Source organism: Brachypodium distachyon, chromosome 4, assembly GCF_000005505.3.
Source record: "Brachypodium distachyon strain Bd21 chromosome 4, Brachypodium_distachyon_v3.0, whole genome shotgun sequence".
Taxonomy (NCBI): Eukaryota; Viridiplantae; Streptophyta; class Magnoliopsida; order Poales; family Poaceae; genus Brachypodium; species Brachypodium distachyon.
The window spans coordinates 45,991,937-46,015,968 of NC_016134.3; the positions used below are offsets into that span (position 1 = coordinate 45,991,937).

Here is a 24,032-nt window from a genome sequence, read left to right on the forward strand (position 1 = left end):
GGCTAGGGAGATGGTTGGGCCGGAACATGGAGAATATGAGCTAGGCTGGGCTCTCTACAGGTGCAGAATAAGCCCAAGCATGGCCTTGTGTTTCGTCACATAACTGATTTTTGATTTTTGACTCATAAGTCACAAAAGCACCTAAATAGTTGTTTTTGATTTTGGCTTTTTAATTATACCATCATCTAACAATATCAAGTCAAATGTCAAAACCCAAACCCGAAAGCACTTAATTTGGTGCTTTTGTGGTTTATAAGCCAAAAATCAGAAAGCAGTTTTAAACCCAACCAAACAGAGCCTAAGGCCCCCTTCTTTTGGGCTTCTAGACCAGTTTTTAGGTTCTAGGCAGCTGAAACCCAAAAGAAGGAAAAATTTCCCACCAGCTGTCAAGAGAAGCCCAACCCAAATCATGTGTAAAAACAGCTGCCAGGAGAAACTGATCCGGACCAGTTTCTTGGGCTTCCGCGTAGCATTTTCGGACTTGCCCTCGCGGCGAACCGTTTTTACGGTCAAAATGCCACCGCCAAGTTATACCCATGAACCCTTTTTTCGTGAGACCCGAGTCCATATCCATCGCCACCTCCCTCCATCTCCGCCGCAAATGGCCGCCCCGCCTACTCCCTCCATCCCGACCGCCGGCCGCCGCCCTCATCAGCTCCCCCGGATTCGGCCGCCGCCATCCCCATCTACCCCCCAACCGCCGCCCCCCTCCCCTCCTCCCCTCATCTTCCTGGATCTGCACCCCTCCCTCTTCCCTCTTCAGCTGCTGCAACTGCCCCAGATCCGCCGCCGCGCACTTCGCCCCTTGTCAGCGCCAGCACGACCTCATAGCCCTACCGGAGAGCTCCAGGACGACGTTGCCCAGCCACCGGACCTCGTCTCTTCACCGCCAGCCTCCGCCAGAGACCGCAGCCCGTAGATCCGCCATGACCTCCCCTGAGCGCCGCCGAATGAGAAGACCTCCTCCCTGACTCCTCTGCCCAAGCTCCTACGCCCCCTAGTCAACCGAGTTCCTCCCCGCCCCAGGTCGCCGAGCTCCTTTGGTTCTCTAGCAATATTGTGTTTTTTCAGTGGTTCTAGTAAAATTTCCGTTGCTTGGTGAACTTGTGATTATGGTATATGGTAGGCATTGACGAATCTCAGAAATTGGTTGGATCTAAATTGTGAGCCTCCAATCTTGGCTCTTTTTGTATCTCAAGAAAATTTAACATCTAAGTGTGTATTCTCTGTTGCTTGCTGAACTCATCGTGAACCTGCAGTAGTTTCATGTTTAGAGCAAGTTCTGAACTGAAATTTCAGAAGCCAAAAAGAAAGGAATGTAAACAGTTTATGGGGCTTTTCTGAGCAGCAGCTTGTGTGAGAAATTCAGGTGAAGCTAGCTTCCAGAGAAGCTCAATACTCTTTGGGATCAAATTTTTTGCGCAAAATTTGGGGTCAATTATATTACTATTTCCTCCAGCCGGAATTATTTGTCGAAATATTACATGTACCTAAACGTTTTTTAAACATAAATACGTCTATATTTGGACGAATTCGAGACAAATAATATCGGTCGTAAAGAAAAGAGTATTAGAAGTTGATAAAAATTAACCCAATAATAATTGAAGCCTTATTCCGTCGACGCATACGTACACACCCAGGCGCAACTTTCATGATTGCTCGCTAAAACGGGCGGAATGCTACGTGTCAACGTCTCACTGGCTCCGCCTGTCATGACGTCAAGCGTGCGTGTCGTGCGTGCCGATACCCCAAGGACTCGGACAAGGTGATGCGCGCCAAGCAGACCGGCCTCACCAGGAACCAGGTCGTATTTGTGTACGCTCAGACAGAATACGTACAATACACTTAAGTACAGTACAACGTCGTACTACCATGTACGTACTCTCGTATCTGAAATTTGTGTACAGGTCACAGGTGTCGAACTGGTTCATCAAAGCGAGGGTGAGGCTGTGGAAGCCGATGGTGGAGGAGATGTACCTGGAGGAGACCGGCAACAAGGTTGCCGCCGTCGCCGGAGAAGAAGACGAAGACGGCGGCAACAACGGGGTGCTGTCAGCTGCGGCAGTCTCCATGGTTGATGCAGGCTCTCAGCAGCAGGCTCATCAGGCGAGCTTCTACGGCGAAGATGATGCTGCTGCCACTTCCTTCCAGCAGCAGCTCAAGAAGGCGAGGACGACGACAAGGACGGCGCCGCCGCCGGCGTTCGTCCACGTCTCCGGCGCCGGCCACCGGGAGCTGCTCATGAAGTTCATGGAGGCCGGTGGCGGCGGCGAAGAAGCAAGCGGCAGCCGCCATGACAACAACGGCGGTGGCGGAGAGTACTCGATGTTCGCGGCGTCTTACGGGCAGTTCGGCCCCGGCGAGCAATTCTCCTCCTTCGCCAGTAACGGCGGTGGCGGCCAGTTGGCGGAGGCAGGAAAAAATCATTTAGGAGGGCCAAAACAAAAAAATAGGAAGCTCATAGGTGAAATCACAAAGTCATGCAGGGACTCAAATAGAAATTCAAAATCTTAGGAGAGGACCGGGACCAGGGCTGGCCTGGTCCCTGCCTCCGCCCGCCGGCGTGTCACTCACGCTCGGCCTCCTGCGGGGCAGCGGCGCCGAGCAGAGGGCGGCTTCTTTCCTCATGGGCGGCAGCAATGGCGGGTCATGGGCGGCAGCGGCGGCGCCCCCCCGCCACGACGTGGACTTGCAGAGCAGCAAGGCGTTGGCCGCTCAGCTCATGAGAGACTTCATGGCCTAGTTGGTTCAATTAGCGCTTATGCACAGCAATAATCAGGATCAATAAGCCAAGATTTTGGCCAGGTAAACAGGGGACAATGTACATAGTGGATATACTGATATACTAGTACTAGCAAATACGTAGCAGTATACTTAGTTAATACTCACAGGATTACATAATGCAGTACTATGTGTTCGGAGTATGTAGATTTCCAGGTGTTGTGTTGTTGTTCTGCTTTGCTTGAAGATCTCCAGGTGGTAAGAAATACTCACATAAAGATGCATGCTAGCTGTTACAATTGGTAGTACAAAATGGAGTATGGACACAGGGAAGATGGTTGCAGAATGGCAGCTCAACTGATGAAACCCCAAAGTGTAGTCTAGTCCAGTAAAAACAGCATGATACATTTGCAAAGATAGCCTCCTCAAGATTTTTGTCAGCTCATGCTAGACAGAGCAACTCAGAACTGCCATTCAGTCTATCAACAGGAAGAAGAAAAAAAGAAACTCGCTAATACAAGAACAAACATCAGTAATAACAAACAGAACCGAAGATTATACAAGCCAAATATTTTCCTAGTGATCATTTTCTAAACCAATTGCCCCACCTCCTGATGCGTCTACTGTTAAGGTTTCTGCAAGCCTGGCCGCGAGAAAGATGCGTGGTGTGTCACGAGAAACCAGCTAATCGTCAGTTGACGGTGCTAGTCATTGCAGAAGTGGAACTGAACTCCTGCTCTTAGCTCTTCAAAGATGCCTCGGATGATCATGTCCGTGCTCGATGGCTCATCTAAGATGCCCTGTTGCTGGGATAATCTGGTGTTGCGCAATCCCAAGAGGCATTTTTACATTATCAGGATTCTCTCCTGATCCGCCGCCATCACAACTGGGTTCCAACAAGCGCACAAGCGAGAGAAAAATCTCCATTCTAGTCACATCCCTGTTGGCCTGCACAAACAGAACCAACTAAGAACTCCTGGCGAAAGCAGGCAACATCCGACTAAATTCATGGGAAGCAGATGTCGAAACACGCAGTTTGTATAAGTACATGAACAATGTGCTTCGTAATGCACGGAACAACTTACCTCAACAGTGAACCGTGCCCAGATCTTATTTTTGCGTGCTTCCATCACACCCCTCAAGATGGTCAATCCAAGCCCTTTTATGAAGTCAGCTATCTCCAGGAAGATACCTCTGTCCTCACAAATCATCTGCAGACATAGTGATGTCAACAAACTGGAAGTATAATATGTTTATTTATTGAAAATCACATGATCAGGAAAACAAATAATGGCAGAGTTGTGTACCTCCACGAGCATTTGACGAGGCCGGTCAAGATCCTCAACAATGATTGGGCATGTCATGGATTGACTGCCAACATTGAAAGCCCAAGTCGCACCACCCTCAAAGTAGTCTTTCCAAAGAGGACCATTCTCACCGCCAAGTATCTGTTTGAAGTTTATCAAAATAGCATGGCAAAAGATTGTATCAGGTTTGCAACTATTTTGTCATGGAATAGATTACAAGCAAGTTTTCTTCATCGTAACAGACGTAAAGATGATTGAAATTAACAAGTGTGTTTATACCTTAGTTTCGTTAGAATCCTTGAGGTTGTCAGCATGCTTTGTCACACTCTGCAAGAAAACCATGTGCTTGATGGTCTTCTCCAACAAAGCATCAATGCTACACTGTTGACAAAAAATGACATGAGAATACCAGTTATTATGCTACAAGTCTAGGACCATTTTGAACAAATGAAATCAAAATCCAAAATAACCAAAAAAGGACCACTAAAATGTGCAAGTCAACTATAGACTACCTTTCCCCCATTAGGTACAAGTTCCCGGAGCTCCTTTATACGATCCTGGATAAGCTGACGGTCCTTTGGTCGGGGCTTAGAACTCTCTCCTGGTCGAGATCTCTTCCGGTTTGCCTTGTTTGGTGTATCATGGCCTTTGCTGTTTGAAGCTGACGCGCTTTCACATTTCATATTCTGTCCACTCTCAATCCAAAGGCGTATCTGAGATTTGTGCATTCCAGTATTCTGGGAAAGACAACCATCCTCAGTCTTCTCTAGAAAACATGGTTCTTTAACAAAATTTGAAACAGCCAACTCATTCTTGACCAGCAAAGGAAGAGCACCAGATGATTCTTGTTGCTTCATTTCTTTTGAGCCGCAATAAGAGCTGCTAGGCATGTCTGTCAAAGAAGTCTTGCAAGAGGCACTGTCACAAGAGATCTGCTTGCCACCGGGATTGACACTGGAGATAACTGCATCCAATAGTTGGTCACTATCAGTTAGTGAGAAGATCCCAGAAAAAGGGAACTCGTCCTCCAGTGCACCAAATGCTTGAGGTGTATCAAAATAAGCTGAGGACTCAGGTGCATCTCTGTCAGAACTCTCTGGTTTTGCAGTGTTCCAGGTCGGATCGCCATCCACACTGTGACTCGGATTATGAAATTCAGTACCAAATATATCAAACAAATCATTTCCTGTAGTCGGATCCATAAGAAATGAGGAAGATCGCTCACTTGAAATGTCAGCGAGCTTGTGTTGATCTAAATTCTTCAGACCTTGTATGCTTACAGCAAAACTGGAGTTATTTACTTCTTTAGCCTTTAGGTTTTGGCAAACATGATCCGGAATATTTAGTTCATTCTCCTGAGAAAAGACTGTTCTCAATCCAGTAAATGCTTGAACTTCGGAGCCAGAGGATGGATCTGCAGCAGCATGACATGAGTCTCTTTTGGGACTCCCCATTCTCATAATGAATTGCGCAGATTGAGGGATTTTATATGGCATAGCTGGTTTGTGTCCTATCACCCCAGGAGTAGACTTACATCTTTGGTCTAATACTTCACTTGCTGTGCTGTTGCTGCTATAGAAGTTAGACTTGACTGCTCTAGTACCGTCAGGGAGAAAATCAAAATTTCCACGACCGTTTAGAAAATCAAGGACCTCACTCCCTCCATGCAACGGAGGCATGTTTGAATTTTCATGGACAGCAGGGTTCCGGCTTGCAAGAGATTTTAACAGAAGCTTTCGGGTCTCTGATGACTCTTCCACGTTTCCCAGTTCTAATTGTCCAATGTCATTCGCCAACATTGAATGCTTTTCTGCTGGTGTTGAGGTAGAAGAGATAAAACCTGAGCTCACGACACTGCTTTGCATGGTACTTTGAACTCTCGTGTCACAGTAAAGAGGTTGCCGTCTGAATCTCATATCAGGACCATATAGACTGTGATCGCCAATAGCTTCACCATTTCTCTGTGCGACCTTAAGCAAGGAAGCATTCCTTCCTGTGTTTGCTGTTGTACTACTTGACACGGTTGTCGCATCAGGACCATAGCACTGTTCATAAGACACCGGGGAACCACTAAATGCTTTTGGGCAATTATCTGTAGGGTAGACACTCAGAAGACCATGTGAAGAGCGTGACTGGACCTTCTGGCTCAAATCATTTTTCGCTGAAGTAGATGCAACCATACTTGATCGATTGTTTAGCTGAGAACACAGCTTCTTATACTGAAGCACATAAGTTGTATTCTCCATAACCTGTCAGAAAATAAGCATTTTATAAGCTCCGATATGTTGAAAGCATGAATAGGAGAGCTAGCAGCCTAGCATAGTCCCAGTGGTCATAGTACAACTTGAAGAGCAATTCCTCTTAATGCAGTCCACAAAGAGTTAAATTTATAACAGCAAGAATCATAGATCATTTTTCTTTCCAGCTCCCTCCTCCAATCCACAGGAAGGTTTGGTCTTCCTAGGACCTAACCACAAATATAGTTTATATAGGAATCCAGAGAACAGAATATTTGACCAGTCAACTAAGTAATACAGTCATAAAGTAGTACAACTGTTCTACCTCATGGCCCATATTATAACACAGAAACAAACTTCAAGACATGTTGAATGGGATATATATACTAATCTGCATGGGTAAAAATTTGGGTATCTTACCACACTAGTAGAGCCAAGCTGTAGTACACCACGTGGTAACACAGGGATTATTGCAATAGTCTGCGCAACAAGCAACTTATTAAGAGACAGAAGTAAATAAATCTAGAGACAGAAGTAAATAAATCTGTAAATACTAATAACCATTGAAGGATGACAATTCTACTAACCTGAATGCCAGCTCTGAACTGATAATTCATTTCAGCAGCAACCTATGACCAGCAGAAAACAACAGCTTATTGTTCCATTAAGAAAACTCACATCACAATTGAAGATATCCAAAACAAGAGATTAAGTCCACCGCACTGTTACTAAAAGATGATTAGAAATCATTATGGGAGAAGCATCATGGTTAACTAAAGTTTCTGCACAAAATCATGCTAAAATTGCCCGTGTGAACCTATATAATTTCCACTTGTCCACATGCCATTTTTGTGCTTTTGAAACTAGCTCATTCAGTGACCACTTATTTGGCACAACAATAGATAAAACTCACTACATGCCAAAATTTGAACACACAAGGAACAAATAAGTGAGGACAAAACAACCCCACAAGGATTGTTGCAATGACATAAATTCCCAGAGTCCATGCTATTAATGACGCGGCAGCAAAAATGGACCAGACAAAACTGATTTGGGCTACATTTATATCAGTTCACAAGGAGGAAGAAGAAGAATTTATACCTCGGATCTGAGCCCGTGATCATTGGCAGTATCATGGACAATCCATTGATGGTTCCCAGTAAAAGCAGCACGACCAATGGTGCTGAAAAACACAAATGCAGAAGGCATCCATCAATAAAAGCAATTAACCAAGAACATTGTGCTAGCCAGTAACTAGGAAATGCTGTTCTAGGCTCTTGCTTACCCATCTCCAACAACATGAACCTGTGATGCCATAACCTTCCTAACAAGAGTGCACACGGTGCCACCTGATTCGCACCCAACCTCAGAAGCCTCAGATCCAGCTGGACATGATGCGTGGCCACAATGGCCATCCTCCCACACAAGATGCCTGCACATCGCCAAGCCAACAAAATCATCAAGCAAGAACCGAATTCCAAAGGAATTAACATCGCATTTAGCCTTCCTCCATGACCCCCCACATCTTGCCCCTTTTTCTCTCCTATGTATCCTCTCCCCAAAGCTTGCACATAATTGCTGCAACAGCTCGCACATTGATGCCCTTTTATGCACCAGGAGCTAACACGCATTTACACAGACAAGGCGCTAGCTTTTTGTTCATGTTCTAGTAAAGGCACTACTAAATTTGTTGCAAGGAGCATCAGCGGAAGAGAAGGCACACACACACAAGCGCACGCGCGTTCTTTTTCCAGGCGCCATCTTTCTCGCGGCGAAAGGAGCCCCTTATTAGTAATTGCTGAGGAATATACCCATCCTACGAATCTTCCCCGCGCACACTTCACTCCTCTACTACATGCAACAAGGCAAATCTAGCTGAAATGGAATGTTCAAGAAAACTCCAAACCCAGCAAAATAAATATAGAAGAGGGCATTGAAAGTCTGAGGGGAGGAAAGGGCAGAGCTCGTTTTCGAGATTTTTGGCAAGATCGAGCGGGAGGAGAAGCTTAAGACACAGTGAGGCGGCGACAAAATCCAAAGAGGAGGGTAGGAAGGCTTACACGGGGTCGGCGGCGCCGATGGCCTTCCAGAAGACGGCGTACGACCACCCGACCTCCTCGCACAGCCGCCGCAGCGCCTCCCCCACCGCCATCCCCGCAGCGCAGACGAAACCCTAGTTCTTCCAACACCGGGGAGAGAGAGAGAGAGGGGGGGAAGCAAGGGGGGCGAAATAAGACGGACGCCGCCGCCGCCTCTCTAGGCGCCGCGGCAGCTAGCGCGCCCGGCCTGCTTCGCGCGGACCCCGCCGTCCCTCCTCCCCGCCGCCGCAGCCGTGACCCCAGCGCCTCTCACCGCCGCCGCCGCCGCCGCGCGGGGAGCAGCCATCAGATGGGGAGGGGGACCCACCACCCCTGGCCCCAGCCGTCAGCTTCAGCAGCAGCTGCACTCTCCAGGGCAGTAGCAGTAGCTCCTACGGACGGGCGGCGCGGCGCTTGAGCCGAGGAAGCGCCGGAGCGGCAAGCCGAGCAATGCGCTCTCGGATTCGCCTCCGCTTCCTCGTCAATCTCTCTCTTTTCTTCCTTCTCCGCTTTCGCTGCTTTGGCCTCTTTGGGTTCTCACTACTCTGCTCCTGCTGTGCTGCCCGCTGCCGCTAGTGGTGGTCTCTTGGCTTCTTTGCCTGCTGCTGCCTGTGAGCTAGTGTAAATTTTTTCTTTCTTTCTTTTTTTTGGTTGCGGCTTTCTTTCCTCTTTGTTGCTTTTTCTCTCGTTGCCCCTCCTTTTCCTTTGGCTAGCGCGGCTCCCGAGGCAGGCATCATTCCCTCCACGAGGGGCAGGATGGGCATTTTCTCTCTATAGGTGTGGCTCCCCAAGTTTATATTATGCTGCCTAGCATTGTTTGCCAGATGAATAGATCATGATGATGGTGCAAATTTTCATATTGGCACCTTGGGTACAAGAAAGTGTACCTTTAAATGGGTTTTTTAAAATTTTCAAATGGGAAAGTTTCTTCGTTCTAGATGGACCAGAAAGTGTCGTCGAATAGTTAAGAGTTAAGAGTCTGTTTTTTCTATGGAGAAGCCGGTTTAGAAAGCTAGTGGTACATGTTTTAGTTTTTATTCATAAAGCATATGTGTCTTTCTTCATTGCAACATAGTATAAGAAATAAGAGTTCTTTGCATTCTCACGGTTTTGTCCATACATGTTTAGTTGACCACCGTAGACATGAATTTTTTTCTTGTATAGTGACCAAAGATGCGGAGAAAAAACACATTACAGTTGTTGTTCCAATGACTTAGCTATGCACGTTTGATTTTTAAGGTTCACCTGTTAGCATATTTTGGACACACGGCACGCACAACCTTCACCCTAGTATACTCTCTCCAATCCAAATTATTACTTGTCGCACATTGTCTAGATACGTATGTATCTAGACGCATTTCAGTGTGCATATGCATATCTAGACAAAGTTGCGACAAACAATTTGGATCGGAGGGAGTAGATATTACATGGAAAACTATGTGCATCATTTTCAACATAGACCGCAGGCAGCGATAAAAGAATTATTATGAAGAAATAGGGTACTTATGCTCATCAGCCAAGCATGGTTTACAACTAAATTAATACGCTATGCATGGCAAAGAGTCAAGAAACCACACCTCACCTATGGCAGCCAACCAAACGGCAAGTTCAGTCGAATTAGGAATCAGAACAACCACCATTGTTAGTGTCTGACTCACACACTTGGACAGTTCTTATAAAAGTGGAAGGGCCATCCTGTGCCAGAAGCTTCAAGCAATGTATGGTTAGAAACTTAGAATTGAATATCTCCTACACATAAAAAAAAAGAAAAAACATACATATCTTCTCTGTCAGCCCCACAAAAAACTAATCAGTTTGAGAAGCTTTCGTCACGCTGTAGTACCATGTAACATTCCTTTTTTAAACCCAAAAGGCTTGTCATTAAACATAACCACTCGTCAGAATCCTACGAAAGAAGACAAACCCGGATAACTTAAACTTATCCGGCAAATGACCTGTCATGTACCAAAAACAATAACACCTTTGTACCCTAAGAGAAAAACTCTTATCTTAACAGTTGAGTATTGACAGATGTGCCCTTTAGGCTTCTGGGCAATTTACAATAGTGCCAATATGGGGCCTTCAAAAGGTGGGCATGGAGTGCAATTATGTGGTCGTGTATGCTTTTGAGGGGGGTGGTGGGGTAATTTTTTAAAATTAACAGGCAGGTAATGCTCTTGTATATATTTTTTACAGTGAGGGCACAGAAAGGCAGAGGCTATAACAATCAGGTCAGAGAGAGAGATTGAGAGAGAGACTGTCTTATAGACTGATTTTTCTACTAGGCAAAAATTGTTCCTCCCATAAAGTTGTTTCGTTAGATGCAAATGTGTGTGTAGATATGATTTAAAATGCAGTAGAAATGGTCTCATGGACTTCTTTCCCTTTCATGATTAGATATGTCCTGAACCCAACAGCTGAGCAGACACTGGTAGCTGGGCCACCCCTGAATATTATGTGCAACATGGCCCCACAGGTCAGCTGTCGTGGCTGCATCAGACACCTGTTTAGTTGCTTTTTTTGGTCTCATGGCGCTGTGAGATCTTGGTTGTTTGATATTGGCTTTATTTTCTGAAAAGGATGTCGATTCACAGATCTTGCAGCTCCATGTTCGCAGCAATCCCAGAGCTCTGATTACCAACACCATGTGTTGGTGCTTCTGCTGACCTACATACAGCTTTGCACAAATCGTCCATCTTTAAAAACACTAAAAAAATAAACAGAGGACGTGCAAATTTGACTGAAAAGGATTCCTGTTGATTAATTGTACTTCTAGAGCTCGGATAAGGCAAATAAAACAAAATTACAATATAGAAAAATGGCACTTAGTGAGTGCTCTCTCAGGCAGCCATCTCAGAAGTACTCCTGCTTTTTTTGACAGCGATGACCTAATGGCTCCGACCAAAATCTTACCCCGGCCGGCCTTTCATCTTTTACCGACACATGGGCATATTTTAACACGGATCCGGGTGAAAACAGGACCAGGGGCTACTGGACTAGCTGGGACTGGGAGGACTGTGAATGAAAAAACAAAAAGAAGAAGAGAAGCTTTAGCATATGGAGACAGGTTGCTGCCTTGTGCTTTAGCTCTTGACCGGACCGGCACGTGAGAACATACATATATGCATTTGATCGTCTGTGTGTTCTAGTCTCGAGCTCCGGTCCGAGCTCTGTTGCTACCCCGTTTTTCATCTTCGGAAAGCCAAATGCCCCGGGACAAATTTAACGACATCAACTTGATTATAGCTCCAAATTTTCACCAGGAATTAACAGTCTGTCGGAGTGTCCGGCTCTGTTTTTCTCAAAGTCTTCAGACCAGAGCGCTACGACATGCATGTCCGGGATTAATTAGCATTGTTAGGACTTCATGTCTGGGATATATTAGCTGCTGCGCACATGATTTTACCAGCAAGCAAATAACCCCCTTGAGTTGAAGAACTTATTAAGATGTCAATTGTTTTACTAGCACTTCCTTGGAATTTGTTGCAGTTTATGTAAAGAAAGGGTGAAAACCAAATTCTGGAATGTTATATATTACAGGTTCTCGTGCAAGGAAATGGCCATTCTTCTTTGGGCAGTAGCAGTGCCATCGCAAGGATCACATGTCCTTGTCATGAGAGTGATATTTTCCAGTTTGTACTCTTTTAGATGGAACTGAACTAATTTTCCTTTATTCTTCCTTTTTAATATGTGAACACCCGTTCCATCCGTGAACGTGTGGCATTCCTTTATTTAATGAGAGATGGCCTAACCCAGGATAGGTGAAATATTAATCCAAAGATTATGCTGACTCAGTAGTGGAGCCTTGCAAACTAATCCTACTCCTCTTCTTTGATGTGGATGTGTTAGCTTCTAGAATTGCTCCACTAGATCAGCAAAAGAAGAACACATCTATCACGAAGATCGGTAGAAAAAAACAGGGAATTTTTTTATTGAGTTCTTTTCTTCCCTGAAAGGAACGTTTATTGAGTTTAGTCACATCATATGCAGTCTGACGAACTGCTTTGGCTCTTATGAAAAAACAAATTAGACTGTCACTTCAGTTATTATAGTGACGTGGTTTAATGTCATGAGCAGCGCATCTAGCCAGGCAGCCAGCTGATGGCTATGTGTACTAAATTTGAGAAGAGATCATGGGACAGATGCAAAAATAGGACTTATGATGAAGAATGAGATCTTAATTCAGCTAAGGAAAGGAAACTGAAATACACACTCTAGTTTACATAAAACAAATATCATTGTCGCAGATGCGTTACACGGTCTATAAGCGAACTATATGTGGACCATGTAATACAAAAATTATACCTTCCAACAATGATTTGCATTACGAATCAAATGATGAAGAATGAGATCTTCAAGCAAGGAAAGGAAACTGAAATCATGCGAGGGAGGAAATGTGTGCCATTGCATTTTACTCACTTTATTTCGTTAAAACAAAATTTATAGTCGCGGACGCTTGAGATTCTCCAAAAGCGTAGGCTCTGTATCTCGGTAGCATATAAAACCCCAACCAAATAGTCAAACTATATGTGGACAATTTTGTAATATGAAAATGATACTTCTTCAAACAATGATTTGTAGTAGGAATCAAACCATGTTGTTTATATATCATGACATTGGGCACATCGGTATCGGCTACTAGCATGATGGCCGAGGGCTCCAGATAGTCCTCCCTTTGCAGTCAGGGCTGCAAACGGCAGCATGGTTGTGCAATGTCGCATCGAGAATGAGCGGTGGAAGTTGGGGCAGCTAGGGTGTCAAGTACACCAATATTCCACTTCTAGTTTAACTTTTCAATTTTAGATCAGATTTTGAGTAAAAAATTTAAACTAGCAAATCTCCAATGAATTAGAAGTGAGATTTAAGTGGGATTCCACTTACATCCCTATGGGCAGCGATCCCAAAAAGTTACGTTGACGGGATATGCGAGGCGCAGTGGCCATAAGCTGGGGGTGGAGCGTGGCGAAGAGGCCGGAAGTTAGGGGCGCCAGAGCATTGGTCTTGCGTCTGGGCTCCGGTTTACCTGAACGTTTTTTTTAATAAAATTGCCGTTAGGTTTCCGATCCGTCTTTTTTCATAAAACCAGCCATTGCGAGGTTTCCAATTCAGTTTCCATCGAAAACCACATCAATTCTTTTCATTTGCTCAATGATGATTTGATGAATAGTCAAGGCCCGGTGATTGCTCAGAAAAAGAACCAAATATATGTTTTTTTAAAAATTGTTAAAATAAATTTAAAGAGCACGTGCGCCTTGTAGGAGTATTGTCCTAACCGGTCGAGAGAGAACACTATAGTATTGTGGGCAACCAACCAGCCAAAAATGACAAGGCAGCGGCAGCTCTCAAACCGGCGCACAAAAGAGTAATCCCATCTAGTATATCCATCGTCACGAAGCATATATAAGCCGTCACCATCCTTGGACGAAAAGAGTTGGAGAGGGGAAGGATTAATGTAGACACGAGTCGGTCCGTTGCTGGTGCTGCCCTGCCCTGAGCGAGAGGGAAACTGAAATTTGTTTATAGGAGGATGGATGGAGATTGGGGAAAGGCTGAAAGAGAGAGATCATCAAGCAGCAAGCAGCAACGGCGGGGCCACACGCAGGCAGGGAGACAGACAGAGGACACCACCACTCAACTCCAACAACCCACCACACACGATCCGTATGAGAATCTTGACCTCGGCACCACTGCTCACTGAACCACAAAGCCCTGGAAGAGAGGGCAAATAGTTCCTTGGATTTCAAGCCCGGCTTTGCTTTGCTAGTTTAGTTTGCTACCCCCTTCTTCGCTTTGCTTTGCTTTGGGCTGTTTGGTTTTTGCCCCCACCACAACGGAATCTGTATCTGTATATGATCGATTTGGCGCCGGCCGGCGACAGCAGTGAAGCTGGGTCCCGTTCTCTATCTTGCTCTTTTTATTTTCGCTTAATTAGCTACCACTGCTAGCTTGGTGATGATGATTTGGCTAGTGTCCCGTCCCAGGCGGCTCTCTACGCTGTGTAGCCTAGCGTTTTCGATTCCCCTATATTCGAGGAGATATTCGCGTGGTGGCAGCCGGCAGGCAATCAAAACTGTGGCCATTTCGTTGGGTTTTCTTCTTTCTTCTTCAGTCGAGGTGACATTTCGAGTCTACTGAAAGGATTCAGTTGAGAGTATGCACAACTTCTGAACATCAGCAGGGGTTCCACAATTCATACGTAGTACATACTAGTACCAAGGTAAGCAGGATTTGATTTTTTTCAGATCATGACCGTAGAATAGCAGACCGAGCTAGCTAAAACAAGCTGCATACCAAAAGACAGGGAGAGATCTGGAAATGGAGGAGAGGATAATGTATGTACAGAGTTGCAGGGCACGGGGGATCCATGTGCAAGCCCACCTAGCTATAGGCTATAGCTAATGTGGTGCTCGCTGATGACGATGGTGATGTGTCTTCTTCCTCCTCCCATCGATTAAAGAAAAGCCCCTCTAATCATGGACGACAAGAAAGGTGGTCACCACGCAAAGACAGGAACCCGGCCAGAGGGCAGAAGAATGTTCATTCAGCTATAGCATATGGTGGTTGGTTGGTGCCAACCATATATACGTACGTCCTCCCCATCCAACATGATTCTACAGTATGTACCTCCTCGGCACTTTTTTCTTCCCATCTTCCCCGTTTCCTCCTTTTCAAGGACCGGTTTCAAATGAACAATTTTTTTGATGAATTTTATTAAGGTCTCGTGGATTTTTTTCCTTATATATATACATTTATCATTTCAAATTAGATTAAGTGTTTTGTTTGAAGAACCAAGATATTAAGTAGTTGTAGCATGCCATTTAATGGGATATGTACAGGCATTATTTTACTCTTGATTTTATACATCTGAGTGTCCTTTTTTCCATTGCATGATTATGAGATGATCGATTTGATTTCTAAGAAATCATAAGATCAACTTTTAATAGAAATCAGGCATGTACAATAGGCTGGTGCCGGCATTCTCTTTACAATATCATGTTTGATAATTGTTGATGTATAAGAGAGAGAAATGAAAAAATAAACCTTTTACTAACTAAGAGATGATCTTTTTTTTACCATTTCTGCATTGTATTATATTTTATTTTCTCCCCATATTTATTTAATTATAAAGTTTGAAAGATAATTGCAAAATACGCGTCTAAGAAATACATAGAGCATATTGTACAACATGTTTTATTGTCATTATATCTTATATACATAAAAGATTTTTTTTTAAAGGAAGGAGTACCCTGGCCTCTGTATCGATTGATGCACACAGCCATATATACATAACATAAAAGATGAGCTCTTTTACTCCTCATTACTCCAATTTAGATGTGTGGAGTATCAACCCAAAACTAATGGAGTATCAGAAAGCAGGGGTAAACTAGTAATCCTGCAACACGCAGCAAAGGACAAAGATCGTCGGCTCGACTGTTCATCTGCCATCCGCGCACACGAGCTCCCTCTGCCGTCGCCTAGATCGCCTCCCAGAGCTCCCTCCGCCGCGGCATCCGGTGCCGCCCCTTCCTCGTGTGCGCGTTCTGCTCCCATCCCCTCAACACCCCCACCGGCGAAGCCCGCATTTGTTGCCGGGATGGCGAACTGCAGTGCCTTCTCCTCGTCCTCCTATAGCCGGCCCGCCTCCGCCCCATGAGCGGTCGTCAAACTGCAACGCCTCCCCAGCGGCCACCGCCCAGCCCCACCCCACTCTCCTACCCACCCGAGTACCCGACGCGCGCTCCTCCCAGCTGCCGCCCAAGGCCCTCAACGCCCCTGTTTCCTTTGGCAAGAAGATGAGACGTGGTGCTGCACCTGCTAGGTGCCCGCGGCTGCCGGCGGAGGACATCGCGGCGAGGAGAGCGGCGGCACCGCTCTGGGAGAAGGACATCGGCGGTCCTCTGCGAGGAGGACGGAGGAGGGCAGCGCCGCGCTGCAAGGAGGCCGGTCGAACGGGGACGGCGGCGCAGGCGTAGCAAGGGGATCGATTGGGCAAATTAATCGTGGTTTTATTTTTTTACTTAATGTGAAAAGATCCTAATACCCTTCCCTAATACTCCGTCCGGTCCTAAAAAAGTATTTGGGTACGGTAGAAAATGTCTAAAAGATAGTCTCGTCTACAATTGGACAATGCTATTTAGTCTCGTCTACAATTGAACATTGCTATTCGGTTCAGAATTGTTTTGGCAGAATTAGTGTGTGTTAGCAGTGGTACTAGTTGGTTCTTCCGTAGGAGATGGGATCATGCACGAGTTTCTGGGCAAAAGTGTGGAGGTGCCCCAGCGAATCTTTGCGTCTAGAAAGGGCAGATCGTCTAGGAGCCCCCATCTGTCGGTCTCCGCTCGCAAACGGTGCGCGCTTTACCCCGCCGTAGGTCTCGAGAGTCGACAGCTAGCAGAGACTACAACAAAGGCGCCGGACGTTGGCTACGCGGACTTGGGGAACCGACGCCTTCCACGTCACGTGCCAGATCATCATGAGCTCGCTGCCCCCGTCACCTCGATCCGACGTGGATGCTGCCGCGTCACTCACAGGGCCGCCGGGCTGGACACTGATTGCTGCTGCGGGTACTATTGATCCTCCTAGATAAGACTGGAATTGGGATCGGATGAGGCGAAAATTGTGTTCAAACAAACACGCACTTGCTTTTAAAACGGGAAGAGTCAAAAAGAAGAAGATACGAGGAGTGATGTGTATTAAACCCCTCTGGAATTCCATGGCACGTGACGTTGCAAGAGAGATTTTTTTTTTGAGTGGAATACTGCACTGAGAGATGAGATTGTTTTTTTTTTGAGGGAAGAGAGATGAGATTGTTTTTTTTTAGGGGAACACTGAGAGATTTTATTTTTTTGAGAGGAAGGGAAACACTGAGAGATGAGATGAGACTTGAGATCCGCCGGTCGCCACAGGTCCGGCGCGCTGGTGGGTTTGTAACCTGACGCCCCCAAGAAAGCCCAAAGCCCAGACTACCAAGAAGTTAATTCAGCCCAGCCCCTAAAAGAACCTTTTCAGCCCACCCCACGAGAGGAACCCGATTTGGATCAGTACTCTGGCCCGTATTGTTTGCTGGACCTGCTCCAACCGATCCAGAGTCCACCACTGTGCGAGCCAGGCTGACCTGAATGGGCCTGCATGCTCGGATCTCAGGCCCATTGAAGTGCTTCGATGGCTGACACTGTTGTGGCTATTTCGGCCATTTGTTGCTGCTTCCTGCTTATTTTCAGTGTGATGAACAATAATGCTGCTGCTGGGTCGTTTGCTACAAAAAAAAAATGCTTTCATTTCGTTTGCCACTCCTGGAGTATTCCGAAACTCTCCTGCTACACAAGAGCAGAATGCAAAGAATAAGCATTTTCCAGACAAAGCCGAACCATTTATTGGTAATGTCGATCTGCAGATGGCGATCGTTAATTCTATTCATGGATGCATATCCACAAAAGATGTCATGGGTATGGGCGTGATAAATAAGCTATCATTCACACTGGTAAATATCGATCATTGGTTACGCGGATGCATCATTTATTGAAAGAGATTTTCGTGGGTGTGAAATAATGCATGATTTATTGGAGCCGCGTTTTTTTTCAAGATTTTTTAAGAAAAATTGGAGGCAGTTTTCGTCGGTGTGAAAAGCTCTCGGTTTCCTCTGAACGATTTCCTACCAATCCAATTTTGCAACAAAGTGATATCAACTAATGCTTCGCTACTGAATCTAGTAGCACTATGTACTCCCGTTCAAAGAGACGACAAACCATGTCTATCTCCCGTTCACAACTACTCTAGTATAAATTGATAATAAATGGGATACATGAAATGGAAGTAGTAATTTTATGATACCGTAGACTACTACCTCTGTTTCAAAATACTATAAGACATTTTGGTAGGCTAAATATTTAGTTTGCATCTTGTACGAATGAGAAAAATACTTTCTATTTACTAGTTGTGAAAAACACAGTATAAAACGAGACCCATATTTTTGTAGGGACTGCCTGATGATCAGTTACACATGCATATATACCTTTTAGATCAAAAGGTAAAATTGGAACTTCGAACTTGTATCTTGGACTTCCTTAGAAAGACAAATAATTCCCAGATGAAATTTGTCAAGCAAAAATAGAGAAATTCTTAACGGTAGTCCACACGCATAATAAGAAGGATCGTAAAGTTAGATAAGGAAAATTACCATGAACTATAAACAATTGGAAACATCTTACCAGAAGTGATCGCCACACGCGTGAAAATAGCAATGACTAGCTAAGTGGCCTGTGCATTGCTACGGCTTCATAATTTTTTATATATTCAAAACAACGCTACGTAGACTAATAAGTATCCTATAAATTGTTGTCTTTTATTAGAACGTCTCAACCGAGGTCTTGCTGCTGATTTTGTCTTGCGTGCGGTCTGTGATGGGCGAATCTTTGCGGATGGTTGGCTGCCTAGCATGTTGTCGATCTTGGGCCAGGCCCATTGATTCCGTCGTGTTGATTGTAGAGAATTGTGGATGAAAAGACGCCAACCGTCGACACTAATTGTAAATTAATAGGGGCACATATTATTTTGAGCAAGTAACAGGTCATACTCGAACTGGCAGCACCAATTTAAAACCGAAACACTAAACAACCCAAACTTTTAGCGGGGTCTGCATGATGACCATCAAATTCTATACACATTGTAATACTCTCTCCGTCCGGAATTACTTGTCAAAATATTACATGTATCTAGACGTTTTTTACACATAGATACATCTGTATTTGGACAAATTTGAAACAAGTAATACCGATCAGGAGTACAGTATTTCTTTGGCTAGCTTCACACCAACATATATTTTGGACGTGTAGCAGATGGCAGCCAGGGAATGACAGAGATGTTCGATGGCATATCTTTCTTTCTTTTGCGGGTGACGATACATATCGGTTTTACATCTTTCTTTAGCAGAAAATAATGACGGGGCGTGACGTTGCCAAAGTATCCCGCAGAGATATGCAGCGGGGCCGGGGGATGACAAATCAGGTATTACGCCCATAAATGAATAACTACTCCAGGAAGATTAACACCCAGGTGGTACTAATAAATTGCCCGATCGATACGAGGGGCAGTAGTACAGGCATGGAAGAAAACAGGGGGCGGAAAAACCTCAACTGAATCTCGGCTCCAGTCCCCAACTATAAAATCCCCCCCTTCCCTCCACGCCCAAGAAACACAGAACCGCCGCCGCCCCATCTGGTGCTTGCTAGCTAGTTCTCCGTGTTCGCCAATGGCGGACTGCTCCGCGCTGGCGGCGGAGCAGGACGACCTGCACCGGCGGTGGCTGCCGCGGGAGATCTTCGCCGACATTGGCATCCCCGACGCCGCCCCGCCCGCCGCCGCCGTCGAGGACGCCGCGGCGCACTTCACCGGCAAGATTGCCGCCGTCCAGGGGCCTCCGCCTCCGCCCCCGCCCCCGCCGCCGGGGATCTTCTCCTACCCCGGCCCCCAGCCCCAGGTAGCTATCAAGCAAGGCGCTTGCTTGCTGAATTGCTCGGATTTAGCTTGTGTGTAGGGTTTTCGTTGGTTTTTTATTTTTTGTTGATTGTGGCAGGTGTGTTGTTTGGTTTGCAGGTCTGCGGGCTGCAAGCAATGGCTTGTCTGCCGCCGTACGCGTACGCTACTGGCCCGCCGCCGCCGCCGCCGCCATGCCCATGGCCGCTGGTCTACTGTCCGCTCCAATGGCAGGTGAGCGAACAGACAAAGCCCGTTAATTTCTTCTGTCTGATTTGGATGATTTCTGCTTCTATATTTGACGCCGATCGATCGCTAATTTGTTCCCGGTCGGTCCATGCATGCAGATGCCGGTCGTGCCCTCCGTGTTCCTGGGCGACCCGAGGTACAATTACCCGGCCCCGCCGCTGGGCGGCGCCGGCGTCGGCACCGGCGTGTTCCTGCCGCGCGCCGGTGCGGGCTACCAGCACCTGCAGCACAAGGCGGCGCCGGCGGCATCTCCGGCTCCGGCAACAGGTAACTTACGAAGAATCGCTGCGACTGTTCGGGCTTTTGCATGAACGAATTGCGCATGAACAAATCTCGCCGCTGCTGCAATCTGCATGACATCTCGTATCCGCGAGCAGCCAGCGGGAGGGTTTAATGCGTGGAAGTAAATGCAATGAAACACAGCGAACGCGTTACGCATGCAGCCAGATTTCTTTCTTTCTTGGGCGCTGATGATTGCTCATTAGCTAGCATTAAATAAGCCACCTTATAATTTGCTGTCACATGGCGTGGCGTGCAGATGGGAGACTGCTAGAGAAGAAGAACAAGAACAAGAAGCAGAGGCAGCAACAGGAACAACAAGGCAAAGAAGAAGAGGAGCAGAGATCTCAGCAGGAGGAGGAGGATCATGAGGCCGCCGCGGAGGTGCTGCTGGCGCTGCCGCAGGAGTGGACATACTGAGAGCTCCATCGATGAGGTTCATAAACATTGAAGAGTCGATGATGGCGAACAAAACAAGCAGTGATGAGTTACTTCGTTATAAAATTTTGTAGCTAGCGGGCGGGCATGCATTGCAATTTGCAATGCAGTGCAGGCATCAATAAGGAATCAGCCATCCATTGACCCATGATGCATGGATGGTTAACAAGTGTAAGTTTAGATGTAAGGGTGGGTTTAAACGGTGCATGGCATGCATCTGTGAGTCTGGTCTAGTGCCAGCAATAATATAATAAAGTGTTTCTTTTTCATGATAAAACCTTGGCCGGTGGCCATCTCGAAATTCTGTAACTACGCATTGTATTCTTTTACGGTGGGCCGGGGTGAACTCAGCAGAATGGGGCGCACCGCACACAGGACGGGAGACCCTGACCATGCCAATGTAGCAGGAGGCCTGAAATGGGAAAGAAGCACCAGCATTGAATAGCTAGCACAGCACAGCACAGGGTTGAGTTTTGCAGCACCAGCAGTGAATCCTGTCCTTCTTTTGCAGTGCTGCTGCAAGCCTGCGACACGGCAACCTGTTGGTTCTGCCTCCTGCCTGTGCTCTGCTTGCCCGAGAAACCGGTCTAAAGCAAAACATCCTAGAGGCGTTTTGTTTGTTTAGCTTTTCCCTGTTGCTGTGCGCCAGTTTCCCTGGCAGTGGCAGGACAAGAACAGAACAGTTCTTTTTTTTTTGTTGAGAGGCGTTGATCCGTGGAACATCCGTCCCGTGTTTCGAGATATTTTGGGTGTTTGTTTAGTGTGGAGATGGATGGACGTCAACTGGGATTGCGAGACCGAAACCTGTTGGAGGGGACGAGACATTTTTTTTTTGGAGAGTAGTGTCGACCTCCGAGGATCTCAGTGGCTGTGAAGTCATCCAACCCGTTTCAGGGCCTGGTTGATCCAAAGGATTTTTTAAGGAAAGTAGAGGATTGAAATAAATTTATTAGGACTGTCTAGTATGTAGTGCCCAATTCTACAGGAGCACAAGGTACTTGTTTCCAGGGAAAAAAACAAATGCAGAAACTTACGCAAAGAGTATGTGCTGATCATAGTCGCAGAAACAAATTGGTTTGATTAGAAACAGGGGCACTGACAGACAGGGTGAGCGAGCAAGAAGTACTCCGGGACAGTACGGCCAGTGCTTTCGTGTGGACTCCAGTAGCAGCCCGGTGGAAAGCCCGACCAGCTTGTCCCCACAGAACCTCCCAAGGAGGCAAAGGATTGCGCTAGCACAAGGACAGGCAGGCCCGAACGAATCCTAAGGTCAGCGGGCCGTCGCTCGTCACCTAGCCTAGTAGCAGCCCAGTTCTGAGTAGGCCATTTCTAAAACTCCCGAATTGAAAAATGCATGATTGAAATGGTACGTACCCTCCAATCTTACGAGATTGATAAGACACAAGAATGTGCCACAAGGAGTATTTAGTTCTTGTAAAAAAAAAACCCACAAGAGTTTGCTTCAATGAGTATTTAATACTTTAGAAAAGAAAACCAAAAAATTATCGCAAGAGACTCAATTAGATGGAAATTTTCCACCGAAATACAAAGGAGAGTTATGAATTTTCAAACACAACACTAAGCATGTGAGTATGTGACCAATCAAAGGCAAATAAGATTCTGTCCAAATTTCTTCACAAGAACGGTCGCACATCCTGATTATACAGGCTGAAAGAGGGGTACCTGGTGCTAGTTGTTCGTCGAGTCCATGCGATCAATTTTCAGTTTCCTGCCGTGTTAGCTGGTTCATGCATGCTATGGTGTTCTGTAGTTCAGTGTTTGGTTAATTACTTCCTGTTTTGGCCGTTCAGTTCAGCAGGCTGATGCAGCGTGTCCTCCTGGTAAGGTTTTTGTTTCAGTGCGCCGTGACTTACTGAACCTGGGCTTGATGAGTGTGTTGGACGATTTCAGCGATGAATTGTGCTAGAGTTCTACCTTGATTGTCGTTGGTGAATGGTGACAGCTTAAACTTAATCAGCACAACATCTGGTTAACTGTGGATGCCTTAATTTTCTAAGCGAAACAAAAACAATAACATATGGTTTCTGACCAATCTCCGGTTAACACCTGAAAAACAACAAATCAAGAGTATCCGATCGAAAGCGTAAGAGCATCAGATCGACTGATCAAGGGAACCCCATATGCAAAGATCATGGAAACAACACCACCAGGTAAAGGAGAAGTGAGTAATCACTAATCAGTAGTGGTAGCTAACGGACACCACGACACCACGTCGGAGCTGAGCGCCACACTAGACTAAACGGCGGCGACGAGGAGGAGGAGGAGCAGCGCGTAGCGAGCGGCGGACGCGGCGCCGCCGCAGCAGCTCCGGCCGCTCCCGGCGGTGAAGAAGTAGTAGTAGCTGTTGGGATGCCCCCCCGTCGCCTGCGGCTGCGGCTGCTTCTGCCCCGCCGGCGGAGACAGCGGCGTCGACGGCGGTGACGAGTATCCGCTTCCGCCTCCGCCGCTGCTCGTCGGGGGCGGCGGCGCCGAGGAGGAGCACACCGTCGGGCACGTGCCGCACTTGCTGACGCACAGCTCGTTCGTCTCCGGCGCCGGCGACCCTCCCGCCGCCGCCGCCGCCTTCTGGCTCACGGCCGTGCCGCACAAGCCAAACTGCACGCACATTGCAGAGACGATCAGCAGCGCAAGCCACAGCGACGATGGCCTTCCCATCTCTCGCCCAAGGAGACGTTCTTCCTAGACTTCCAGTGCGTTAATTCTCCTGTGAGAGATTGATCGATTATATTCCTGCAGCACTTGTGTGGAGGTGGTATATAAGCAGCGGGGACCGACGAACCAACCGAATTGTGCTGAGCGAGAGCTTTGTGGCTCAAGCTGAAATGGAATATATGATCGAGCTGCAGTACCGCAGCTGTCAGCTGTGCAGCCTGCAGGGCAGAGGAGCAGCTGAGGAAAGGTTGGTTGTAAAGGAAGATTGGATGGATGGATGCTCCTTAGCAGTGAAGGATCGCGGATTCTTCCTCCACGTTCCATCCGCCTAAAATTCGGTCCATCATGCAGCTACGTAGCTTTCTTCTGATGCTCTGACGGAAAGCTAGCTGCTGCTTTGAGGGTTTTTAATTCTCTACCCGCTCAAATCTTAATCATCACAAAAGGTGAACCCGGCAAAACATTTGCAACGGTCAGGACTTAAACCAAGTACGACATGGTGGAAAGTATACGACATTTTTTTCAATAGACTAGAATCAATCTTTTCTTAACATTTATTTATTTAAGCATTACGTCTA

At 46.5% G+C, this 24,032-nt stretch overlaps 4 protein-coding genes across 5 annotated transcripts; 2 read left to right on the forward strand and 2 right to left on the reverse strand.

The window, feature by feature from the left end:
* The first annotated feature begins 1,959 nt into the window (after nt 1-1,959).
* On the forward strand, nt 1,960-2,743 carry LOC100822992. Its single transcript, XM_010241196.1, has 2 exons — nt 1,960-2,402; nt 2,515-2,743. The coding sequence occupies exons 1-2, from the start codon at nt 1,960-1,962 to the stop codon at nt 2,741-2,743; spliced, it is 672 nt and encodes a 223-aa protein (XP_010239498.1).
* A 244-nt stretch (nt 2,744-2,987) lies between these two features.
* On the reverse strand, nt 2,988-8,967 carry LOC100838428 (transcription factor LHW). 2 transcript variants are annotated; one of them, XM_003578834.4, is made up of 10 exons: nt 8,326-8,962; nt 7,551-7,697; nt 7,367-7,448; nt 6,853-6,894; nt 6,686-6,745; nt 4,541-6,277; nt 4,308-4,409; nt 4,029-4,169; nt 3,807-3,932; nt 2,988-3,669 (listed from the first exon to the last, which is right to left on the reverse strand). In XM_003578834.4, the coding sequence occupies exons 1-10, from the start codon at nt 8,415-8,417 to the stop codon at nt 3,508-3,510; spliced, it is 2,691 nt and encodes an 896-aa protein (XP_003578882.1). In that variant the 5' UTR covers nt 8,418-8,962; the 3' UTR covers nt 2,988-3,507. The 2 variants fall into 2 exon arrangements, with proteins under 2 accessions (XP_003578882.1, XP_024310535.1); XM_024454767.1 differs by lacking the exons at nt 2,988-3,669; nt 3,807-3,932; nt 4,029-4,169 and having other exon boundaries at nt 4,313-4,404; nt 8,326-8,967.
* A 10,577-nt stretch (nt 8,968-19,544) lies between these two features.
* Nucleotides 19,545-21,050, forward strand: LOC104585181 (formin-like protein 3). Its single transcript, XM_010241197.3, has 4 exons — nt 19,545-19,819; nt 19,936-20,049; nt 20,163-20,331; nt 20,603-21,050. The coding sequence occupies exons 1-4, from the start codon at nt 19,592-19,594 to the stop codon at nt 20,761-20,763; spliced, it is 672 nt and encodes a 223-aa protein (XP_010239499.1). The 5' UTR covers nt 19,545-19,591; the 3' UTR covers nt 20,764-21,050.
* A 1,718-nt stretch (nt 21,051-22,768) lies between these two features.
* LOC104584783 lies at nt 22,769-23,669 on the reverse strand. The gene has a single exon (XM_010240391.3). It carries the CDS (start codon nt 23,455-23,457, stop codon nt 23,038-23,040), a length of 420 nt encoding a protein of 139 aa, XP_010238693.1. The 5' UTR covers nt 23,458-23,669; the 3' UTR covers nt 22,769-23,037.
* Between the last annotated feature and the right edge of the window lie 363 nt (nt 23,670-24,032).

Excerpts from the sequence above, each read along its gene's own strand:
- LOC100822992 (XM_010241196.1), top strand. The coding sequence starts at position 1,960 with ATGGTGGAGGAGATGTACCTGGAGGAGACCGGCAACAAGGTTGCCGCC. Across the intron at positions 2,403-2,514 it reads AGTAACGGCGGTGGCGGCCA|GAGAGGACCGGGACCAGGGC; the intron begins GTTGGCGGAGGC and ends TCAAAATCTTAG.
- LOC100838428 (XM_003578834.4), bottom strand. The coding sequence starts at position 8,417 with ATGGCGGTGGGGGAGGCGCTGCGGCGGCTGTGCGAGGAGGTCGGGTGG. Across the intron at positions 6,278-6,685 it reads AGCTTGGCTCTACTAGTGTG|GTTATGGAGAATACAACTTA; the intron begins GTAAGATACCCA and ends ATTTTCTGACAG. Across the intron at positions 3,933-4,028 it reads CTCGTCAAATGCTCGTGGAG|ATGATTTGTGAGGACAGAGG; the intron begins GTACACAACTCT and ends CTATGTCTGCAG.
- LOC104585181 (XM_010241197.3), top strand. The coding sequence starts at position 19,592 with ATGGCGGACTGCTCCGCGCTGGCGGCGGAGCAGGACGACCTGCACCGG. Across the intron at positions 19,820-19,935 it reads ACCCCGGCCCCCAGCCCCAG|GTCTGCGGGCTGCAAGCAAT; the intron begins GTAGCTATCAAG and ends TTTGGTTTGCAG. Across the intron at positions 20,332-20,602 it reads ATCTCCGGCTCCGGCAACAG|ATGGGAGACTGCTAGAGAAG; the intron begins GTAACTTACGAA and ends CGTGGCGTGCAG.
- LOC104584783 (XM_010240391.3), bottom strand. The coding sequence starts at position 23,457 with ATGGGAAGGCCATCGTCGCTGTGGCTTGCGCTGCTGATCGTCTCTGCA.